Source organism: Cupressus sempervirens, chromosome 10 (genome assembly GCF_028749045.1).
Source record: "Cupressus sempervirens isolate cs-2001-9-10 chromosome 10, ASM2874904v1, whole genome shotgun sequence".
Taxonomy (NCBI): Eukaryota; Viridiplantae; Streptophyta; class Pinopsida; order Cupressales; family Cupressaceae; genus Cupressus; species Cupressus sempervirens.
Genome location: NC_143127.1, coordinates 34,271,098 through 34,297,081, shown reverse-complemented (window position 1 = coordinate 34,297,081; position 25,984 = coordinate 34,271,098). Strand labels below are relative to the sequence as shown.

General features: G+C 38.7%; 1 protein-coding gene across 1 annotated transcript in view; it reads right to left on the bottom strand.

The window, feature by feature from the left end:
- LOC149532428 (Early-responsive to dehydration stress protein (ERD4)) overlaps positions 1-25,984 on the bottom strand; it is a 416,579-nt gene that overhangs the window by 143,402 nt on the left and 247,193 nt on the right. Inside the window, exon 7 of the mRNA XM_089805383.1 lies at positions 23,836-24,115. Within this exon, the coding sequence (XP_089661509.1) occupies positions 23,836-24,115 (280 nt within the window). The remainder of the gene's footprint in view (positions 1-23,835; positions 24,116-25,984) is intronic.

Genomic DNA, 25,984 nt, shown 5'->3' with positions numbered 1-25,984 from the left:
TCATCTATCAACTCATCAATGCGAGGAATGGGATACCTGTTCTTAATGGTTCTCTTATTTAATTCCCTGTAATCAACACACATCCGAAGAGTTCCATCCTTCTTTTTTACCAAAACAACAAAAGATGCAAAAGGTGACTTACTTGGTCGGATGTGCCCCATAGCTAGCAACTCCTCGATGGTCCTTTCGATCTCATCCTTGAGTCGCTTTGGGTGTCGATATGGTGTGATCATGATAGGCTTAGCACCTTCCTCCAGCTCAATAATATGCTCAATGCCTCTGTCCGGTGGCCTGCCTAGTGGAATCTCACTGAATACCTTTTCGTACTTAATCCTCAATTTCTGAATATCAGGATGATATTCCGTCTTATGTTGCTCCTCCTGTGTAGGTGTCAAAGTACAAACTGCTGCCCACTCTATATCATTATGCCTAGTTAATCTCTCCAGCCGCCTAAATGAGATAGTCCTGATGTCTCCATTACGGATAGCCTTAAGCACATGAGTCCTACCATTCACTTCGAATTGTATCTCCATATCCTCTAGTCTCAGGGTAACCACCTTCAATGAATGTAGCCACTGCATTCCAAGTACTATATCCATGTCACCCATGTTGACTACATGGAAGTCCGCCTTAAACTCATAGTTGTTCAGGCGCAAAGGTAGGTCTCGTACCATCCTGTCACAACGAAGAGTGTATCCATCAGCTACCTTGACTCTTAGTCCCACGAACTCCTCAGTAATGAGTCCACGCTTCTCCACAAATCGTGCATCAATGAAATTATGTGTGGCACCTGTGTCCAATAATGTAATAACCTTCTGCCCAGCCAAAACTCCCCGAAGTCTGAAAGATCCCTCTCTGGATACTAGACAGTCGTGCTTCATGTAAATATAGCTCTGTTCCCTACTGTTGCCCTGCACTGTCTATCTCCTGCTCTCCCTCTGCTTCATCGGGATCCTCATCATGATGTTCTGAACTATCTGAATCTGAGCCTTCGTAATAAGCCCACATTGCTCGGTTGGTCTTCCCTTTTGGCCTCATAGGACAGTCATGGCCATACTCATACGGGCCTTTGCAATAGAAGCATAGCTTCTTCCTACGCAAGTCATTAAGTGTCTCCTTGTCCAACCTCTTACTTTCCTCCTTAGGTAGCTGTGCCTCTCTATGAAAGGGTTTCCTGTCCCTATCTTTTCCTGAAGGGAAACTCTTTGCCTGGAATTTATTTTTAGAAGCTGAAGAGGAATCCATGTCACGAGCTTTCTTAATGGCTTCCTGCAAAGTGGGAGGGTTGAGAGCTTTAATCCACCCTCTCAACGGATCAACTAGCCCATCCATAAATAAAACCAATAGCCTCGGTTCAGATACATCTGTTACTAACACTGTAAGTTTCTGAAACTCTGAAATGTATGTTTCCAATGATCCCCATTGTTTAAGCTGAGCTAACTCCTTGAAATGGAGTTCTGGATCCTTCTTATCAAAACGTTCAATCAGTCTCTCCGTAAACTCCACATATGAGGTAATGTGTGCATGACCCATAGTGATCATACCATGATGCCACCACTCGTGTGCTAACCCATCCAGGTGAATTGCTGCATACTTAATAGCTTCTTCCTCAGACATAGGGTTCAATTGAAAGTATGTGTCAAGTTTTTGAACCCAAGCTCTTGCTGTAGACTTCCCCGAGCCATCATAATATGGTAACTGAAGTTTCCCTACTTTCTTTCATAGCTCATAGCTCTGAGTCCTGTCATGTCCACGGGGCATATGCTTCATCCGCACATCCATATACTCTCTAAAGGTGATTGCAGCTGTAAAATCTGGAACTCCTGCTTCCCAATCTCTCCTCAGCTGATCCTGTATGTCAGTGATCTGGGGTTCTGGTACTGGCTGCTCTGGAGCTCTAGGAAGGAACGTGGGAATCATAGGTCTCGAACTCACTGTCCTAGCTTGCTGGGGTGCATGACCGAAATTGTTCCCAATTTGTTCGCCTCCATTATGTATCCCATCCTGATTATTCCCATTCTGATTGTTACCATTCTGATTATTTCCTCCACCTATGTTAGCGTTCAACCCCATTTGACGAGCCATCATCTGCATCATAAGCTCCATTCTCTGATTCTGTTCCTGTGCTCTTTGTTCGGCTAATCACTGTCCCTGTGCCAAGGTGTCTACTAACTGTAGAAATCTTTCCTCTCGCTGATCTGGACCGGCATTCCCGCCTCTATCCATATTGTAGTCGTAGTCTTGATCAAAGAATACCTCCCCTGTGTCTGTATGACTGGATTCTATGTCCACCTGTACAGATGAGCTAGACTGTTCGCTCTGCAGGTGTGAAATCCTATCTTGTCTTGCTTTGGTATTGCGGAAATTATAAAGCCTCTGTCGCATGCTCAAACATAAATGTTCTGATTTTAGTGTTTTGACATTTTGTCAAACACTTTCCCTTCTATCCAGCTGTTCCAAATTCCCTATAAGACCTCCATAGGATGGCAGGACTTATAGCTCTGATACCACTGTAATGACCCTTACTATAAAGGCCATTGAAACCCTCAAACTGGACTTAGGAATTTTGTCAAACAGTTGGCATGTAACCGAATAAGGCTGCAATATTACTAATTGTTGTACAACAAAACCTCAATATATGATGCCAATAATGTATGAACAACAATTCCAGATTATAACACTACCAATCTAAGAGATAGATGACAATATGAAATTCAAATATGAAGTCCAATGCAATTCTGATTTTATGACAGCAAATAGAACTGATTACAATGAGAGACTGTCACAACTATGCACTTCTAACACATCAAGCTCTTGACAATGCAATGTTATGACATGAACAGTAACCCAGTTCAGATTTGGAATGCAAATGACGAAAGTTTTACAACAGTTATTAATGACTGGAAATAACTATTTATGCAATGACAGTGCTGACTGTTCTAATCCAGAACATGCAATATTTTGGCAATCAAAACTTCAGTTTGTGCACCTGGAATAGCTCCAATTTTGTCGGATATGAATGCTGAATTAATGCCACACGAAGACCTCACAATTTGCCCCAAACCAACTCACAAAATTGCTGCTGCTGCCCAACTGACAGGGCCATACAGGTACGGCCTGGTACGGCTGCTAGATAAAAATATTGCAGCGTTTTTTGTCACTCCAAAAGCAATAAATCTGGGCGCCTAGGGTTGCTGAATAACCCCCTAAAATATGAAATTCATCCGTCAAGCCAATTAGGAGTTATGAGCAAAAACGTGGGTCCAAACCCTGGACTGGTAGTCTGAAAATAATGCACAACTGTGTCTTCAAACCCTGTTAATCATTCCACAAATGCTAGGGCACAACTGAAACCCTTATTCCAACCAAAGTAAACCCTTATAACTGAATCTCAATGAAGTCCAAATGACATGGCTGAATTACCAACTCCTCAAATGCAACAATTCAGGTGATATTTCACACCCTCAAAGTCGCCAATCCAAGGGAGTGATTCGTTCCCAAAGATCAAATAATAATTTGCAGACCCAAGAGACTACAAATTTGCTCCACAAATGGAAGAAGTAGAAGAAATCTCAAATCCAAGCATGTCCAGAATGAGAGGCCTAGGCCTCTATTTATTCACTTTTCTAAAAAGTTGCTAGAACTTCTAGAAACATCCTTTATAAAATCTCATTATAATGCACTTTTTCTAGAACTTCTAGAAACATCCTTTGTAAAATCTCATTATAATGCACTTTTTATAATAAAGTAATTTTATAAAATAAAAAGTGCAACTCAACTTAAATTTATAACATGTAGGCCCCAATAACACATAATAATAAAATATAACCTCTTAACACTTCTTCAAGAGCAAGATATGACCATCTGATCCGCAGAATTGACTCTCTCCACACCATTTGCCTACGAGAGTCTGGAATAGGCAAAATCCATGATCAATGTCATGTCGAACTAAAGAGGGGACATTACAAATAGGGTGTCAGATTCTTATGCACACCTCCTTTCTCTTGTACCCTACACTATCTTATATGTCTGTACGGTGGCCAGAACTAGTGTCTTCGACTTGCCGTACGATGTATGGTATTTTGCCTTTATTTTGCTAAATCTATGTACGGTTTTGTTGGATGCACAAGAATGTCATACGTACGGTGTTGTCAATGAGGAGGTGGAGCCATACAATGCCTGCCAATGATATCAAGTCACTAGATGGTGGGGCAATGGTGGCTTATAACACATCCTCTACTTCTCCTTTATGTACCATACACATTCTATCATCTTCTACTTTTTGTACCGTACACCATATGTCTTACGTTGCTGCAGTCACTTCACCTTGCACATCGTACAGTCTGCATCATTTACTCACCCTTCTTCCTTTCCACTGTACGGCTGACCTTTATATGCTTGTCTTGCCACCGTATGGTCTTCTTTTCCCTACCACCATACGGTCCATATATTACCTTTTCCTTGGCCGTATGGTGGTAATTACTTTGCTGTATAGGGACCGTATGGTGGCCATATGATGATCTTTAATGACGTTTTTTTTTTTCTCTTTTTGAATTTTACTGCTCCTCGATATTCGTCGATGATGGAACAGTTCGTGCATGATATATTTTTAACTTGGAACCATTCACCATTTCTAGAATTTCCTACCCATCCAATGTCCATAGCTTCATTGCTTCGTTATCACCTACTTCCCAGATTTGGTATGGCCCGACCCATTTGACTTTAAATTTTTCCTATTTGATTTCGTTCCGTTCGTCATACTTCAACACTAGCTGTCCTAGTCGGAACTTGTTTAGTTTTAGGTGTTTATCATGTCACGCTTTGCGCTTGTTCTGTGTCACCTCTGTGGCCCATTGTGTCTGCCATCATCACTCATCAAGTTTATTTAAGTTACATGATCTCTCCCTCAGGTTTTCCATATTGCCCAGTTTGTTCCCGAAACTCGGTACCATGAATTCCATCGAGTGCCACTCCTTGCCGTCAATAACTGTATTCCTTATTTTAGAACCTTCATTCCGTACTGCTGAAGCTTTTATTAAACCCTTCCTCTTTGTTTCCTGTGCAGACTGTATGATGTGTTTTCCTTGCTGCCAACACCTTTCTACTATATTTGTGGTTCGACATAACATTTTCTTTCTACAAAGTCTGTTCATTGCATACCGTACAATGGAACCTTTCATTTTTCTGGGTTCATACTGTATGTTCTTCCCTTTAGCTTTCGTGGTAATCGCCTTTCCTTCTTCAACTTCTCTATATTCCTTCGGACATTCATTTCCCTCTTCTTTCTCACCTTCGTCAACCCTTAAGATATTGCAGCTCGGAAAGAGCTCGTAATCCTCTATCTGCCAGTGGAAAAGGCCGTTCACCGAATCCAAATCATCATCCGTCAATCCACCTCCCAACCGTAGGACTCCTTCCTCATTGGGTTCCAATCACTGCTTTCCTTCATCCTCTTCTTCGAAATCAAACGATACAACTTCTTTGCCCACTATTTGTGTGTAAATCAATAATGAATTGTCGTCCCCTACTTTCCATTGATAGTGTATTCGTCTTCCAGTCATGCTGAACCTTTGCTTGTACGAGCCATCCTCGGCCCATAATGGCTTCATATCCTCTACTCTTTAGCAAGATGATGACGAAATTGAGTAGGAATGGTTGTGTTCCAATAGTCACTGGTTGTGCCATTAGGACCCCAAGAGGTTTAATGCCATGTTAGTCCACCGTTAGCAGTTGGAACGTAGGTGGCCATAACATCGGCTGTCCAAACTTCTTCCAAGTATCTTCTGGTAGGACATTTACCCCTGAACCTCTGTCCACAATTGTGTCTGAAAGGACCGTTCCTAATATACCCATCTCTACGACCGTCAGATGCCGTCCATATGTGAGGGCTAACAGCATTGGGTCCACTGCACTTGCTCCGCTTTCCTATTCCCTTCCATGTTCTCCTGGTAGTTTAGCAATTGGGGCTATGTTCTTGAGTGTTGTCTATAGTTGAGGCATTGTGAGGATCAAATCATTTAACTTGACTAGTATTTCAGTTTGTAATATTTGCAGTATGATGTTTTGTTCTGCACAGTTCTTCGTTGAGGTACCGGTAGTGTCCTTCAATTGTGATTTCTCTACCTGCATTGCTTTCTCAATTTCCATTTGCACTTCTTCCAATTTCTTCTTTTCTTCCGTCGGTTCGAAGTACAGTTTTGCTTGTTTACGTGTGATTGCCAAGATTTCTTCTTCATCCACGCCGATGCTGATCAAATTCACTCCTGATTTCGGGCACTTGGCATCTTCATGATCTCCAAGACCACACCATTTGCATAACAACTTTGGTGCATTTGTTGATGTACAGTTCCGTGCAAAGTGGCCCCACAAATTGCATGCTCGACATTGAACCATTGGGTAGCCATTCGCATCGTACTGAATTCGGCTACGGCCCCCATTATTATTGTTGGTATTGTTGTTGGTATTGTTGTTTTGCCCCCTTCTATTATTTTTGTACCCACCTGAAGTGGCACCATCATTGCTAGTGTTTCCACTCCCTCCTAACGTAAAAGCCTCCTATGTTAGGAGCACTTGTTGATGTCCTTTTGTTTTCATATTGAAGGGACATTCTTTTGTGAAATGTCCCATAATTTCGCAGTTCTCACAGAACTAGTTCTTCAGACAGGATCCCTTCGTGTGACCTTCTGTCTTGCATTTCGTACACCATATCTCGTTTCCCTTCGTCTCTCTCTGCATATTCTTAAATTCGTCCATCATTCTAATCATATCCTTCTGGAGGGCTCGGACCTTCTTGCTGTCCTTTTCGTCACCACTACTATCTTCTTTTAAAGACGTGTTATCTGTGTCTGATGAGCTACTTTTCTTCTTCTTTTTCATTTTTTGTTCACTTTCTAAGTCCATCATCCGATTGTATGCACCCTGTATGATGATGGCGGCACAATCTTCATTTTCTTCCTTAACTCTGGGCGTAGTCCTTCAATGAACCATCGCTTTTTCAGCCCATCTACCAGCTTACTTTCCATTTTATTTATTAATTCTTTTAGTTTTGTGGCATATACACGGACTGTTTCATTTTCCACTTACTTTGTGGTGTAGATTTTTGCTATGATCTCATTGTTGTCTCGTAGCAATTGAAACTCGATGATAAACTCCTTTAAAACTGCTGCCCAAGAAGATAATTTTTGGGGATCAGTGTCGGCAAACAAATCAATTGCTACACCCCTTAGGGTTGCTGGAAATTGTCGGACCCATTCATTTGTGTCGGTTATGCCATTCACCACCCAAATTGTTTTGCATGTCTTATAGTGTCTAATTGGATCGGTCGTTCCATCACCATCAAAATCTGGCAATTTTTCCTTTGGTCTAGCCATTAGTATTCGAGTTGGAGGTACTTGTGTAGCCATGTTGTTTTGCACACCCACGTTGTTCTGCACACCTACACTGTTCTGAACACCCACGCTGTTTCGGACCTTCATCTTATTTCCAACAGCTACGTTACTTGGTGAAAAAGGGTTTTCCTCCAGCAAAGTTGTTCCTTCTAGAAGTGTATCACAGACGAAGAGTTCACCCCATGCTCATGCTCCCTTGGCACTCCAAGCCGTGCGAGTTGATTCCCTTCCAACTGGATTTTGTTCTCTCGGCGTATACAAGTTCAGAAATTCCTCCCTTGTTTCTTCCACCAAATTCGACCGTTGTCGAGTCTCTTCCAATAATTCCTCGGTGCTACAGTGTCGGTCGGCAATCTACTGAAACCTCTATTTGCACTCAGCCTGTTGTGCCAAAATTAAAAAATTTTGTGTGGTGCGTATTCCATCTTTTCCCTTTATCTTATTTCTATCCTTGTTAAGTTGATTTGGCATTAGTCTTCATTCCTCTGCCTTCGTTCCAGGTCCATTGGGCAATGGTGTCAAATGTTTACCGTATGGGGTAAATAGTTTAATGCATACAGACAATAGACAAGAACATGTAATGCAGTAGTACTCCTTTTATTATTTGCATATATGCTGAAGAGATTACATAGTGCTTATAATGATGATTACAACAATGATCCAAAGTTGTACATATACCATTCCGAAGAACATTCCCAAAGGGGCCGTCGGCTACATAACAATTACTGACTACATGCTAATCTACCCATCGGCTGTTTTATAATTTTACCGACAACAGGCTTATCGCTGTGTTATTGCTTTAGAGGTTTACTTGCGGTAAACTCTTATTTGACCTCATTTCTCCACTCCTTAATAACAACTTAAGATACACGAAGCATTTAAGAGTCCTACTGCTATGTTGATCATGGTTTGTATTAGTTTGTTGTCCGTCTAAGATGGCTGAACTTGGAACAAGTGTATGTCTTTTTGTTTTTTGTAAGCTTCTATTATTCCCAGAGCCCTCATGTTTCACATGGTGGCACCAAAATTAACTTGTTTGGCAGTTCCTAGGCATGGTCAACCTTCTTCATAACATGTTTGGACTTTAGAGCATTTCACTGTTAAATTATGCTGGGCATAAAGATTCCTCCTTTCTTATTCTATTGATGGATTGCTACATGTCTTCATGTATGTTGTGGATTGATTCTAACTATTGCTTCTGTATGTGTCCATTGCTTCAATATTTTGTTTTCCAACTTCTTGTATTATTGATTAGTCATCATAGTCCAATAAAAATTTCTCCTTCTCTGAAGCATACTGTCTTCAGTGTATGGCATACTTTATTACTGTTGCACATAGTCTTTGCTGGTCCTGTAATCTTTTATATGAACTCTATCATACTCCATTTTATATATATATTCAAGTTAATAAGCATGTGTTTTAGTTCCTATTTTTTGCAATGCCTTCAATACAAATGCTTGTTATACTTCTTGAGTTTATTGTTTCTGTGCATCTTCTTGTCATGTTTGATGGTTTGTATAGCTTTTCAGTATATCCATAATGGTTACTTCAATGCTGATTACTTAACTTGGTAAGTAAATATTTGATATCAATGACAACTTTCTAATTGTACCTTTTACATCAATGACAATATCTCAAAAAGGCCTACCCAGTTGCAGCCTCTTAATTACTATAAAATTCCAACATGCGAGCTTGGAAGCTCAAGAGCTTAACCTCTAGATCTTATCTTCTACAAGTTCTACCTCTAAACATCAACTAAACTATAATATATAGCCATTCGGACTCATAGGTTGGCTGCTAGATTACAAAATAGGAAGCATATTACAAAACATAAGTCCTGCCCAAAAGGGAAATCAACAACCACACAAATATAAACATGAAGAGTTGCAAGCTTAGGAATAGGTCCACACATGATCCAAGAAACTTCGCATAAAGCTATCTAAGATTACATTAAAGCATAAACTTTTCCAAAGCAAATTTCCACACGCTACACAAGGTGCCAATGAAGAACACGCCTCAAGAAAGAATGAAAGACAACTCACCAGCAACAAAACATTAAGAGCTGTAATCAAAGGCATAAGATCCACAATAGGTCCACTTTATGAACCTATGCTCACAGATGAAACAAACAAGAAAACAACTGTAATGTCCCCGATTTAGCAGTTCTCTAGAGTTTGGTTTTGTCAGCTCATCATTGCGACCCTTGTGTCGTAGGTAAATATTGTGTAGCCGACAGGATGTATGTCGTCGGTAGATATTGTGTAGTCGATGGGTCCCTTCGGGAAGGTTCTTGTTGTGTGTATCGGCCGACGGGTCCCTTCGGGAAGGTTATTTTTATGTAGCCGACGGTCCCCTTTGGGAAGGTTCTTCGGAGAGTATTAATACACCCTCTTGGGTCATTGTAAATGATCTGATCATCTGTATGTAATCTTTTGGCATATGCGAATAATAGAAGGAGTTCTGTTGTTTCTATCTATTGCCTATATGCATTGATTTCTTTACCTAGTACGGTAAACACCTTGTGAGCTGTCTAGATTTGGGAGTCTTTCTGAAGAGATTGCTATTTTTGAACTTACTATTTTTAGTAAGTCACTCATGGCCAGTTGCTATTTTTGGATTGAGCAGTTCAGGGAGGATGATCTACTTTTGGATATTTAGTCTCTCATTGGGTTTTCCTTATTGAAGTCATATTTATTGGTGAGCTTCTTGGCTTAATGATTATTTAATTCACATTTAATAATCATAATACTTTATATTATAAAGTGTTATGACTTTATACTACAAAGTTGCTTTTTAAGTGAAAGGTGTGAGAGTGAAGCTGAATGGCTCAAATGGTGTTATAAATATGGCTTCTTGGTGAGAAGAAAGGACATCTTGAGTAATATATTTTATTTGTTCATATCGACTGCCTGAGGATTTGAAAAAATTCTGAGTTTTCCATTGATAATTGTGCTGAGGTAAACAATTATCAGATTCTCCTACTGTATTCACCATGTCTACGGAGACAGACATTCTGAAGGTTAATTAATTGCCACTGTTTGGCAATTGAAGAAAGTTTGATTTGGTTATAGTGACAGCTGAGGGTGTAATTCTGAAAATAAATGTGGACTGAGTTTCAGATTGGATGCCAAATAAGTATTGCTAGTGGATTGGGTCAATAACTACAGCTAGCAAAAGGGCTGAGCATACATCCTGTGATATCATGAGGAACCTGTCAAACAAGATTGACTTCAGACGTCAATTACTCCTGCTGTCATTTCTGATTGGGACCAGATTCATCTATTTGGGCATTGGAAGTCGAAGTTTTTGGTTGCATTTGGAGTTGGAAGTGGTAGCTGCTGAATGTTGGAGCCACATTGGATACATTTTGGACGTTCCTTTCACATTGGTGGCACCTGCGATTATATACAGCAATCAGGTTCTTTTAAAGCATTGTAATTTGGATAATAAGTTCAATCAAAGAAACTTTTCTTTCCTTTCAAATAAATTCAAAATCTAGAGTTGTTTTTTATGGTCATAGTGTTCTCCTTTGTGTTATTATATACTCTGAAAGAATTCCAAAAAGGATATAGTTTGAAAATAAAACGAAGGAGAAAAGAGAAACTTGTTCATTGTCTGACTAAGATTTGCAGAAGTAAACAAAGGATTTTTACAAAGACTGCTCATAGGATTGGCAGACTGGAACAGAAAACAAAAAAAAATCTTTTTGGATGATGTGAGATTTCCAATGGAACCCAAGATGCTCCTATAGCATGAAGCACCTCATCTTGGTAGTAAGTTTATTGTCAACTCATAGGTTGTGTTGAGACCAAGTAGTGTACAACTTAGATGACATTATTATGTCTGAAAATGGCTTCCATTCATTTGGCTAAAACCTCCCTCAAACTGCCATTTGGCATTCATAGGATGCAGATCCTTTTGAAGCTTTGTATGTAATGGTCAAGGATCTCCATCCATTGAATGGCCAATTTAACATTTTTATCTCATCCAAATCTACCAAAAAGAAATTATTTGTCATAGTGTATCTTCCCATGGTGATGCTTAGTTGCTGAATCAAATGAGTTCATGACAAAAGATTTCCTCTCGCTACCTTGACTTCGAACCCTTCATATTCTTTTGTATATGATCCTCTTCAGGTGAGGAATGATGAGTTGATGAAGTTGAGCAAGGCCCCATCGTTGAGCATAACTACGAATCACTATCCCTGGAGTGTACCACATACCTGAAAGTTTGAAACAAACAGCACCTTAGGGTGCCAGCTAGTGTGGCAATGGTGCCTCCACGCCATACTAGTGTGAAATTCTCATTGCATGATTTATTTCTTGTACAAACTCCTCTTTTGGTTGCTCATAATCCTCATTCTCTTCACCACTATTCAACACATAGTTTGCAAACTCTGCAAGTACTCTCAGAGTTGCCGAGTACTCTCATTTTTTTTTGCTGGGCGAGTACTCTCAAGTTTAACTCTCGCGTACTTATAGATGTAAAAAAGCGTAAGTAAAAATGTCGATGCAAGGAAAACACTAGATAAGATGCATTTTTCACATGATTTTACTGCTATAAAACTATGTGTCTTCTCTATTGAGATGTCAATTTATAATTCAATACAAATTTGTAATTGAATTCTTCAAAGAATATATGTTTCTTTAAGAGATTTTAAATTTTAGTACTTATCGAGTTGCCGAGTTTTTCCCAAGTTTTTGTCGAGTATATGAAGAGTTTTTGCCAAGTTGAAAATTTTGGGCTTCCCGAGTACTCTCCGAGTCCAAGTTTGCAAACTATGATTGAACACATCAATGTAGTGAATCTATTGCTTGCCTAAGCATCGATGCCCTGGTTCCCATGGCTCCTTGTAGGTGTAGTAGTGTTTTCTCCTCCTAAGGTCTTGCCTTATAGCCTCATCCGATGATGGCTTTTTTTGGTAGGATTGTTGTCTTTCTTCTTTGCGGCAAGGGGAGATTTGGTCGTAACTCTTGGAAGAAGAAGCAAAAGAAGAGGTGGCTGTGTCACACGCCTTCTTAATCGCTTTGGTAAGTGTGTCGGGGTTGAGCACTTTGATCCAAGCCTTCAAGGGTTCCATCAACCAATCCATGAACGAACGCCACCAATCTCCGCTCTGAGATGTCTATCACCAACACTAATAGTCTTTGAAATTCAGTAATGTAACTATCCACCAATCTGACTCCTTCAGTTGAGTTTCGGTTCCCTTCCATCAAAGCAGTTCATAGACCTCTCCGTGAATTCAGCAGGCGAAATTATTTGAGTGTGTCCAAGAATGACCTTCCCATGATGCCACCATTAGTGATCAATACCTTCCAAGTGAAGCACTACAAATTTGATTGCCTTAGGCATCGGATGGAGTTGGATGTAGGTATCAACCTTCAATACCTAGGCTCGTGCTAATGTCATCCTAGATCCATCAAAAGATAATAAATCTACCTAGTCTATCTTCCTTTTGATGTCATTGTTGTAGTAGACACGATTACTGTCACCCAAGTATCTCATTCAAAGATCTACATAACCTTTGAAGGGAATATCTCCTTCAAGATCCAAATTCCTCTAGTCTTTCCTTAGTTGCTCTTGCATTTCCAAGAAAGTGGGCTCTCATTCTCTACAAGGCCCTTTAATTTTTTGGGGAAACATTGGCATCTAAGGTTGAGGGTGTGACTGTTGAATGTTTGACCTTCATATGACAAAATTGTCACTCTGTCCAAGGTGGTCCCCATTTGTTTTTCCTTCCATCATTTTCCACAATGTCTCCTCCATTGCCTCTTGTCCTTCCCCTCTGATTATAGATTCATTGAGTTTCCTTAACAATGTGGTGAGTGCATCGAGTGTGTGCGGTTCCTCCATTTTGTGGATTCTTTCTACTGGACGATACCTTCTTCAAGTGTATACTCTAAGCTTGTTTTGCATCCACAACCCGATAGACTCGTAAAATCTCTGAATCTGATACCACTATAATGTCCCAAAGGTGATTTTCTTTCTAGAGCTGATTTTCCTCCCTGTTGAGAGCTTTTCACACCATTGACCCATTGCAAATGGGGACCCCTCTTTTTGTTGAAGGCTTAGGTAGTATAATAAGATTTGGTGGTAATCTAAGATTGAAAGGCGTGAATTGAGCTTAATGATATTTAAAGACATGAGGAGTGATTTGATGCAGATCTGGGTACAAAGAATGAAAGGCTTGATTTTACAACATGTAATGGACACCCAAGAATGCCCAAAAGCTGAACCAACTGCTGAAATTATATTAATTCTAAAAATGCTGCAATCAAGTACAAAGAGATGTATTCCAAAGGCCAAACCCTAAGGGAATAACGTCTAGAATGTTACAACAGAGAATGAACGTCCCCTATTGCCAAAAAAGAGTATAATTCACACATCCAAGCTGTTATCAAATGCAAGTCATAATCATTCGATACAATAATCTCATGCTAAACAATGAGACTCTCACCCCTATTTATCCTATTCCTTCACCCTTCTAGAAAGAACTAAAACATTAATTAATTGCAAGTGCTAGAAGCTTCCCCCTTCCAATAATTAATGCACTCTCTAGAAACTCCTCTCTTGCAATAATTAATTGTGCTTCTAGAGGCTTCCACCTTTCCAATAATTAATACACACTCTAGACGCATCTCCTTTGTAATACAATAATTAATTAAATTAATTAAATATAAAGCCACCTTTTAATTTTAATTTATTTAATGACTTTATAAGAAATTAATTTAATTTTTTCTTATCCTCCACTTAGACTTTGGAGAACGTGAAGGCCAAAAGATGGGATCATTACAAGTCCACCCTCCTTGAAATTGCTTGTCCTCAAGCAATCCAACAATACAATGAACTCCAACCTCCACCCGGATCCCAATTGAAGTAGTATGTGACATCCTTGTGGACATTAAACCAACTACAAATCAGCATCATTAGGACCAACCACATGTCGTGCAACCTAGCACCCAATACTTGTGCTGATGGTGAAGAAGTTAGAATGTCATCATAAGGCAACTCCATCGAAGATCTATGAAACGTCTTCTTCCCTTTATCCATCCACATAATATATATTGGATTGGAATGCATATTATCACCATCATGCATTGAAAAAGATGTAGTTGTAGGTGAACCATATGTACTCATGCTAACTGTATCAACAATAGGTGTTGCCGCATCGAAATATATGGACATAGGAACAACATTAACTGCTGCAACTGAAAACTGAACTGAATTTGTAGTTGATGAAAACTCATAATCATTAACATGTGTGGCTTCATTAGGAAATACATCAACCACTGCATTTATACCATTAAACTCCTCATTGGATGCTTCAACTGACATAGAAGTGGCTGCTGATAGGACAGTATCCTCGCATTCTCCTAATCCCATTATTGTTGGATCACCATTTTCTGACAAGGCTTCATATGTGGTCTCCTGACTTTGCACGCATGTCTCTACTGACTCTGCTGAAATGCCCACATCACCAACATCATAGCTGGCTGGCTCTATACGTGTCTCGATCCCACCTAAGAAATCGACTACCTTCTGCTCTGGAGAAACGTACAAATCATCAATGTTGATGCCCATCTGTCTAGCCATAAGCTGCAACATCATATCCATTCGCCTATTCTGCTCCTGTTGCATACGTTGCCTCTTCTCTAATGTACCCAATAACTGTCTGAACATCACATCTTGATCTGGACTAATATACATCTTTATTTGGCTATCAATATGATCTCCACAGGATGGCAGGACTTATAGCTCTGATACCACTGTAATGGACACCCAGGAATGCCCAAAAGCTGAACCAACTGCTGAAATTATATTAATTCTAAAAATGCTGCAATCAAGTACAAAGAGATGTATTCCAAAGGCCAAACCCTAAGGGAATAATGTCTAGAATGTTACAACAGAGAATGAACGTCCCCTATTGCCAAAAAAGAGTGTGATTCACACATCCAAGCTGTTATCAAATGCAAGTCATAATCATTCGATACAATAATCTCATGCTAAACAATAAGACTCTCACCCCTATTTATCCTATTCCTTCACCCTTCTAGAAAGAACTAAAACATTAATTAATTGCAAGTGCTAGAAGCTTCCCCCTTCCAATAATTAATGCACTCTCTAGAAACTCCTCTCTTGCAATAATTGATTGTGCTTCTAGAGGCTTCCACCTTTCCAATAATTAATACACACTCTAGACGCATCTCCTTTGTAATACAATAATTAATTAAATTAATTAAATATAAAGCCACCTTTTAATTTTAATTTATTTAATGACTTTATAAGAAATTAATTTAATTTTTTCTTATCCTCCACTTAGACTTTGGAGAACGTGAAGGCCAAAAGATGGGATCATTACACAACACTACCTCAAACTTTGCAATTTAAATATTAAAATTAATATCCAACGGCAGAAAGTCAATTAAATCAAAGGATTTTTTGTACACAGCTCAAGGTAATGCATTTAATGAGAAATGGAGGCCCCAAATCTAGACGCCACTATATAAGTAAGACAGCCCAGCCTTCATTTCATCCATTCCAAACATAATCAAGCACTGGATTTTGAATGTACAGGGAAGATATAAGAGTTATTTTGCAACTGTGGAAGAGAAGAGACCAGGTCCGCATCTTTTAGGCCCACATTGGCATCTAGGACCAGCACCAAATGTAAATTTACACAAATCACTGTGAAGCAAGAACAGTCATCATCAAAAGTACTATTTTCCTATTGGCTACAGCTCTGAACTACATCACAGAATGCTTTGGTTTGCTGCAGGTATCTTAGAAGCCTCATTGTAACATGATTTTGACCCCAGTTCCAAGATAGGATCCGATGATGGGTCATTTAATTTGCATCTCAGACATTAGACATAGATGAATAAGTTGAACATAGCTTCTATCTTCAGATTTTGGCATGCATATCAGATCTGGTTTAACGTCTCAATTATGGCGTTCGACTAAGCTTAGGCAAGCTGAGGTTAGCATTGGTTATAGTAGAACTCCCAGCATTAAAGAAAATTAGTTTGTAGAGTTTTTAGCATAGGGAGTCAAGAGCAGTCCATTTATAAGTCTACTATAAACAAAAAAGTTCTGATTTGGTTACTTCTGCTAACCTTTGTTTTAGGATCAGATTCGATAAGGGAAAAATACAGTCCTAATTGTATTGTTTGTTGTAGGGTAGAGCATGGAAGGAGGATCTGAAGCATTCCAAAGATGAGACCTCAAGCCAAGACAGAGGTGGCTAGGAGTTGGATGGTCCAAATGCAAGAAGGATGTTCCCAATGTGGATCTGGGCAGCAAGTACAAGGCTGAGATCAAAGGACGTCAAAGCCAAGAAGATCACAAGTAGTCACAAGTTATTATAAAGAAGATGATACAAAGCCATGGATGAGATTTGGTTTGTGATCAAGGATGGAGATCTCCAAGACATCAAGACATGAAAGAGAAGATCATAGATGCAAGGAGGCAGCTTGGAAAACTAAGGCATTGGTGGTATATCAACCCTCCATCTACACCAACAAAGAGTTAGTAGGATAAGGGACACATTTCCCAAGGTGATGAGGTGGTATTGTATACAATGGGCTCTCTTCTCATTTGTCCATGTGTTGTTGGTCCTTATTCGGTTATTACGCATTTGAATTTTCTAATTGGCCCACAAAGGTAATGCAATTTTTCTATTGTCCCACATGGTGGTGCTTGATTGTAACTAGGTGGACATTTAATATTTGTAGAAGGTGGTTACAAAAACCCTAATTAGGGCTTATGTGGACTAATCATGACCCTTGATTTCAAATCAATCTTGGCCACTCATTGTACTAAGGACTACTATAAAAGGCCAAGGCCTTCTCATTTGTAACTCACTAGTTTCAGAGTAGAGTAGGAGTTATGTTGGAGAACTGTTGCCAAAGTACTAACAAAATTGTTCTTTATTCACTGTTGGTCTTCATGGTGGAAATATGATAATATTGGAGTATTGCATGGATCTTTGCATCTCTCACTTAGAGTAGGATTTTATTTCATATTGTTTAGAAGTAATTTAGTTTGTTGAAAGAAATTGCGGATGTTTACTTGCTTGATTCGAACAAACCCGGGCCCCTAGCCTCTTGTTGATCATAAGTATGACTTGTGTGGTAAGCTGATGATTGAAATCACTTTATTTTGATTGATATTCAATCTTTAGTTTGCAACCATTAAATGGGATTGAAGAGGACAAATTGATTTGAAAATCACTCGACTGTTCCTTAGAAGCTTGCACTAGGTGGGTGGAGTCGTCGATTAAGCTGCATCTAGTAGAGTCCAAGTCCATCCATGCTTCCTTCCATTCATGGTTAGAAGTAGAAATTTGAGTTTAAGTCAAAGTGGAATTTCAAAGATCAAATTACATTTTCATTGCACATTATGAAGTTAAATCTTTAGGAGAGCAAGAGTTGATATCCATTAAATAAATAACAAAAGTCCTCTAAGTGATTACTAGAAAATTGCATTATTTCATTGAGTGAGTATTCACAAATCGAAGGAACCTTGTGTAGTGTTCGTCCGGAAATGCCTTTCTGAAGGCAAAATAATCAATTATTTAATATTAGTATCAACTTTATATAGTAGTATATAATAATTAATATAGTTTGTCAATAAAATAATATTAGCAATAAACAACTATTATTTAATAAATTAGTTGTTTTCTTGGTTATGGTTTTTTACGAGGTTTCCACCCGAATTCCAAATTTTAAATATACCTTTGTGCAGACGTAAAAGACATGAGATAGAAGATTCAGCAATTGATCAATATCTTCGATACAGATTGAGGATTCAAATTCATACTCCTTTCATCAAGAATCCAATGACTCACCTAGTGGAGATATGATGTGGCTGTCTGTACATGATATATATATATATATATATTTCCTTGGGTGAACGTTAGTGCAATACCATCTATCCTATCGAAATAGGAAGGAACAAACAACCAAGCGGTGATAGAACCGCCGTTAGAGCAATTAAAATATAAATCAAACATTCATTGGAGAATAAATGGTCTAGATGGGTTAATATAGAAGAACATTGGATATGTTGTGGATTCGAATGAACCTATCTGACATGTTGGTTTATAAAGAATATTTGGGTGCCATCTTCCAGAGACCACATAGAGAAATATAAATTTATTGTTCAGAATAGCATTTGAATCGACGTGGGCTTCCTTCAAGATCACAGTCAATTGGTTGTGGCATCGTTTTTCCTAATTCCATAGCAGAAAAATTATACTTCTAGGCAATACAAACCAATCAAGTCTAGCAAGGAGACAAAGATTTATTTTGAATTTTCATAGGCTACCGCATCTAAGAAAAGTCAAGGAGTTATTATCTGGCAGTAGTTTGTTCTTTTGTTTTTGTCGGCTCTCTCTTATTTCATACCCAAAGCGAATGAAGTGTGGGTGCTGTGGTAGCCATGATTGCTGTTCGACAATAGAGAAAATTCCAATACCACTAGAGACATCAAGTGCATACTTTTTATAATATTTTTAGTCTCTCAATTATGTAAAAGAATTCAATTACAGATATTATATTCCGAATTCAAGTAATTGAAAAGATGTGGACATTACTCTAGATTTAACATTGTGAAATCCTAAAGTTTAGAAAACCTTACAATATTTCACTTAGAATAATCCTTAGGATTCAGGAACTTTACACATTGAAGTTATTTCATGATCTTACTTTGCTAGCTTACCATTAGAGATGACCTTGTATCAAGAAAGGATTGAGAGTTTAAAACTTTGATGTTTCTCCTCAAAACATTAAGTATTAGATTCTACATGATGTAGTGGAATACGACTCACATTGAAATGTTCCTGCCTTCCTCCGGGATCAGAATAAGATAATGGAGTAATGGTCTTTGGGCTCCCGTGTGGAATTGATAAAGGGTATCGAAGAATGGTGGCTCAGGAAAGTATGTATGGAGTCACAAGAAGCCATACGACAGTCAAACATGGTTGTTATGGAGATATTTGGCCGTACACTAGACAAGACAGTCCATACAGATGTTAGAGGATTGTACGATGTATTTAGAAGGTCGTACAGTTTTTATGGAAGACCGTACGGTGACTTATAGAAGGTCGTACGATGACTTGAGCAAACCGTATGGTGATTTCAGCAGGGCCGTACGGAGGAGGGATACACAATTAGGTATCTAGGACCGAAACACAATCTTGCTCATACACAAACACAAAAAATGTTGATGAAATCGACACAACAACAGAGACTCGAATGCAAATAATAATTGTAGGAAGATAATGCTCCAATTCGCCAGATCCGAGTGAAGTATTACATGCAATAACGGAGTAGGGTGTGGGCAGAATCCCACCGAAACCACACCAGCCAAATAGGGAAGATCTTTCACTTCCGAAATAGCGAAGTCCAGAACTCCAATAGGAATTTGCAGTACATAAAAATTAATCCAAAGGCATCCTATAGACTACCTACAAGCCGTCCTTAAATACCCATCGGGAAACTTTTTGAGGTTGTCCAAAGATACCCAACGGCGACACAAACTACGGAAACAAAAATAAAAATAGGTCTGAGATACATTAAATCAATCAACCCATTAACAAGGTTTAATTAAATACATTTATTTTATGACGGGAACATTATAGTCCTCCCGTCCCAAAATTTGCTTGCTTCAAGAAAATGCAAACCCAGTTCTAGTAAACCTTCTGTAATTAGCTCCTTCAGTTCCGAGTCAAGTGCTAAGTAGATCTTCCCGTCAAAATAAATAATGTCATCAATAACCTTGTATCTTTCATCACTTATATAACCATCCATCAACTCACATGCAAAAGTGTTCTTGGAATACTTGGCCAATAGATGGGCCCCCCAATTATCCAAGGAATGCGGTGAGATGTTGACTATTTTTTTTTACTTGCAGCGTCTGGGGCCAAATCCTATTTAAAAATTCCCTCCATCTTCTCGATTGTGACTTCCCTCGATCCTTTATTTGACATTCCTCTTAGCAACACCTTCTTGCCATCCGTCCCGAATGAAAAGTCCATCCTTTTGAAACTTTGAGTGTACTGATCAAGAGTTTTCAACAACTAGATGCCCAAAATGATATCAGTATCAACCAAATCTATGACAAAGAAATCATCTGCCAGATTATAGTTTCCAATGGAAATTTGTAGCCGTGGGATCACATGAGTGCAAGGTAACAAGGTTCCTCCTGCAACCTTCACCTCAAATCCTCCATGCTCAACTGCGCTCAGGCCTTAACTAGTGACCAAAAATGAATTGATGAAATTGAGTGTGGCACCACTATCAATCATGATTGGGACTCGTTTTCCGTGAAGTGTGCTGCAAACTCTGAATATACCACCTCCAGTCAATGTAGTGAGGGTAGCAATGGAACCCCCTTTTTGTATCAGGGCATTTATTCTCTCCTGCTGGGTAATTTCTTCGTCAGTCACTGTAGGTATTTGTTCTTCGTTGTCATCAAGCATCACCTCAATGTATTGAATCTTACCCTTCCCAAGGCAGCGATGACCAAGACCCCATGGTTCTTTGCACGTGAAAGAAAGCTTTTTCCTTCGGAGTTATTGCTGAGAATCTTCATCAAATTGAGGTTTTTTCTGAATTGGCTCCTTGCCTTTGTCTTCTTGTGGGGATGGTGTTGGTGTAACTGCGTGAGTTTTGGAGGAAGATGCGGCCATGTCACGCAGCTTCTTAATAGCTTCGTTGAGTGTACATGGGTTAAACCCTTTGATTCAACCTCTCAAAGGCTCTCTTAGCCCATCCATGAATAACACAATTCAACGTCTTTCAGAGATATCTGTGACTAATATTGACAGCCTTTGGAACTCAGTGACATAGTTGTCTACCGTGCTCATTTGCTTTAGCTGAGCTAGATCTTTGAAGTTTAGCTTAGGATCCTTCCCATCAAAACGATCAATAAGTCTCTCAGTGAACTCAATATAAGAGGTTACTTGGTTGTGTCCGAGAGTGACCAATCCATAATGCCACCACTCATGCGCCACTCCTTCCAGATGAAGTGCTGCGAACTTGATTGCTTCCTCTTCAAGCATTGGATTGAGTTGGAAATAGGTATCTGCCTTTAGGACCCACGACTGTGCAGTAATGACTCCAGATCCATCAAATGGCAATAAGTTCACCTTTCTGATCTTTCTCCTGAGATCATCATTAAAATAACCACGATTTTCTCCGCAAGAATATCTCATTCTTAGATCAACATAGTCTCTGTAAGATATATCACCTTCCATATTTGCATTCTGCCAATCTTCCCAAAGTTTTTCTTGCATTTCCTCAAAAGTGGCCTCTCTTCCTTTGTGTGATGTTTCCGTCCTTGGAAGGAAGATGGATATCGAGGGTCGAGAGCGAGAGGGCTGAAAGTTTGTCCTTCCGAAAACAAAATCGTCACTATGCCCATTTTGTTCTCCTGTTGTCTTTCTCGCGGCCAATTTTTGTAGAGTTTCCTGCATAAGCCTTTGGGTTTTGTTGATTTGCATTTGATTTATGTTCAGCTCTCTTAAAAGATTCATGAGTTCTGTCGTAGGATCCTGATGATTTTCCATTCTATCAATAGGGTTATTTCGTCTTCTCCTCCAAATATAAACTTGCATTCACTTCCACAGGTAGGCAAGATCAAAAGCTTTGATACCACTGTAATGTTCCCGCCTTCCTCCAGGATTAGAATAAGATAATGGAGTAATGGTCTTTGGGCTCCTGTGCAGAATTGATGAAGGGTATCGGAGAATGGTGGCTCAGGAAAGTATGTACGGAGTCACAGGAAGCTGTACAACAGTCTAACCCGGCTGTTATGGAGATATTTGGTTGTACACTAGACAAAACAATCTATACGGATGTTATAGAGGACTGTACGGTGTATTTAGAAGGTCATACGGTGTTTATGGAAGGCCGTACGATGACTTATAGAAGGTCGTACGGTGATTTCAGCAAGGCTGTACGGCGGAGGGATACGCAATTAGGTATCTAGGACCGAAACGCAATCTTGCTCATACACAAACACAGAAAATGTTGATGAAATCCACACAACAATAGAGACTCGAATGCGAATAATAATTGCCGGAAGATAATGCTCCGATTTGCTAGATCCGAGCAAAGTATTACATGCAATAACGGAGTAGGGTGAGGGCTGAATCCCACTGAAACCACACCAACCAAATAGGGAAAATCTTTCACTTCCAAAATGGCAAATGATCTAGAACTCCAACAGGAATTTGCAGTACATAAAAATTAATCCAAAAGCATCCTACAGACTACCTGCAAGACTGCTTAAATACCCGTTGGGAAATTTTCTAAGGGTGTACAAAGATAGCCGACAACGACACAAACTACAGAAATAAAAATAAAAATGGGTCTGAGATACATTAAATCAATCAACCCATTAACAAGGTTTAATTAAATACATTTATTTTATAATGGGGACATTACACACATCAACACTAACAAAGGTGATTTTTGTCCCTATAACTTTTCTATAATGTTTGAAGGAAGATTTGGGTGTCTTTGTTGTACCTCTCCACACACTTCCACATAGAAATGGAATTGTCTTCGGATGCTGATTATTATCAGTGCATGTCAGATCTAGAGTTAATTAAGAACAAAATTCATAATAATTTTCTTAGTTCGTAATGAAGGGATTTGCACAAACATAGAGATGAACCCTTAGAACTAACATGGGATTGATACAAGGTAGATCCACAGTTATTTTAAGTAGGCAGAATACGGTGAGAGAAGATTCCCCCAAAAACTGCAAAGTGCTAGAGTAGGGACGGTCTTGCACCTCCGAAACAACAAACAATGCTGAACTTCCAACTCTAACAAAAAAAAAACAATATCCAAATCACATACCTACAATATTATCAAGCATAACAATAGACATTATATGCTGCCTATACTTGTTACCAGGTTTAATAATTTGGTTCTGAATTGGGTGACGAATAAATTTGGGGATCCAGAATTAGAAACAAATATTAGCAGAAAATCTATAGGAAAAGGATAATCCAGTTTAAATCACAAAAATACAGCTTGTCAAAAAAAAACATGATTTGGCTGTAATTGGACAACATCCAGCCAGATCTGGCCACTGCAGTTTCAGCTTAATTTGCACGCACAATTCATTTCAGTTGAGAAGGTGTTTCCATTTCATCTTCTTGTTTGATATTTTTTCATTTTTTTCAGTTACTGCTTTAGGAACAAAACAAAAGATAATTGAAGAATTCTGAATTATCTTGAAGAATAATATTCATTAGCAGGGAAGAACCAAAAGAAATCATCACTTTAGATGTATTATTTGCTGTTTCTGCAGACTACAAATCTCGGAAATTTTAATAGGGGCAAGGAGTGTAAAAGTGCTTATATCTAAAGTATTCCTGATATCAGTAGGCCTTGAAACCTAGAGCATAAAAAAGAGAGACAACATTACTTACCTGTGCAGAGACAGCACTTGCAAGACGATTTGGTATATTTCTAGGATTTGTAAAAGATTCTCCTATTTGATCCAGTAGAGATCCTGATAACAAACTCAGAAAGAAGACATTTGCAACCAGAAAATAAAAAACCATGCTGCATGCCTTTCTTTCCTGGCTGCTTGTCGATACACATCCTTCAGTGTCTGCGAGTAGAAGCATTGCAAAAGGAATAATATATATGAAAATGTTGAGGATGACACTTGGGAGATATCCAGTTAAAATGGATCTCAAACCAGGTCTGCAATTGAAAATTCAATGCATCCATTAACAACAGGCAACAGTGATATGAAAAGCATTATATCGACCACCATACAATGAAGAATCCAATCTGTCCATCTACAAGGTAGTCCTAAATGAAAACAACTCATAGCCATTCCTAGAAAAGGAGAAATAAATATTTGCAAGTATCGAGGGCAACTCAGGTAAATAAGTGCAAGATAAACAATATATAACTGAAAAAAGCATGTGTTTCTTGTAAGCACACTGAAGGACGCCTGAATTTACCAATTTCATAGAGATTAAAAACTTGACCATTAAAGTAAACAGAGAAAACATTGAACAATGCATTTAAGCAAATCAAACACAAAAATCAGTTCTAGTGTTGTTGTAATTTGGCATCAAGTTCCCATAAGGATGTATATAGACATTTTATTATTATATTAAAACAAATATTGCAAACACGTGCACACACAGACACATATACATTTAGATTATACTACACCAGACAATGCACAGCATCTCTGTGTGTGTTGTCCACTACATTCTTGAATGTTTTAGCTTTGGTGTTTATCAATCATATAGCTATACATTTATATGTATGAATAATTATCTGTACCCATACATATAGTTTATAGAATATACTACCAGAAACACACACACATATGTGTATACATACATACATACATATATATATATATATATATATATATATATATATATATATATATTATTTGTATAAAAAACAGGTGCAACAATAGTAACCTGCGCAGGGACAGCACTTGCAAGATAATTTGGTGTATGTCTAGGATGTGTAAGAGATTCTACTATTTGATCCAATAGAGATCCTGATATATCATATTCATGTACATTTATATGGATATATAATTATTCATATGTATAGATAGTGATTACACACATGTATATGTAATTGTTTATATGTATATAGTATATACACACACACATACAAATACATACATAGACACACATAAATATAGGTACACAGATACATGCATGTACACATATACACACACACATATATATAATAATATAGAATAATGTCAAATTCTGGATTAAGTAAAATTTTCAAAATTCAGCTACCCAGACAATGTCCAGCATAATACAAAATAAGGGATGGTAAGTTAGACAGTTTCTCCAGATTGCAGATGGTAAGTTGGGGATTGTATGTATTTCTGAGCCAAGTCAGTAGCAAAGAACTTGGTTACACTGGCTTGATATGCTTGAAACACCAACAGGTACTTAAAACATCATTGTATTGGAGCAGACACACATACAATTCTATATGCTGTCCAGTGCCTGCTCTAGACCGATCTAAACATTTCACGATATTATATTAAAGAAGACATTGCAAAGAATGCACACACACTCATTTATGGATGGACATAAAAATCAAATTCAGATAAGATAAATTTATTAATGTCCAACAAAAGACTACAAGGCGGGTCTAAGGGACTGCTTGTACACAACAAAAAAAACCAGCTGATAACAGAAACACCAAATGGTGTCCAGAAAAAAGCAGAACAAAGCCCAAAGAAGAGACAGAAGTAGAAGCTAGCAACAAGAAAATAACTCCTCGTTGTCAAGAATAAGGCTAAAACAAAAGGATACAGTCCAGGGCAAGAGGAGGCCCTGGGCTATCTTCTAGAACCAGTAGGAGTGGAGAGCTGCTGCCACGTGTAATCCTTGTGAGGCCTCACAGACCTATTGTGTCTAGTAGTAGGGAGACCAAGCGATCGCTTGGTACCCCGAGCCAGAGAGACCAAGGTGAAGGAGGTGATGAGCCGATCCGTGGTCTATCCTGAAGGGGGCTGAAGCTGTAAGGCGTGGTCCCAAAGACAGCCATAAACTCTATTAATTATGCATTGATTAT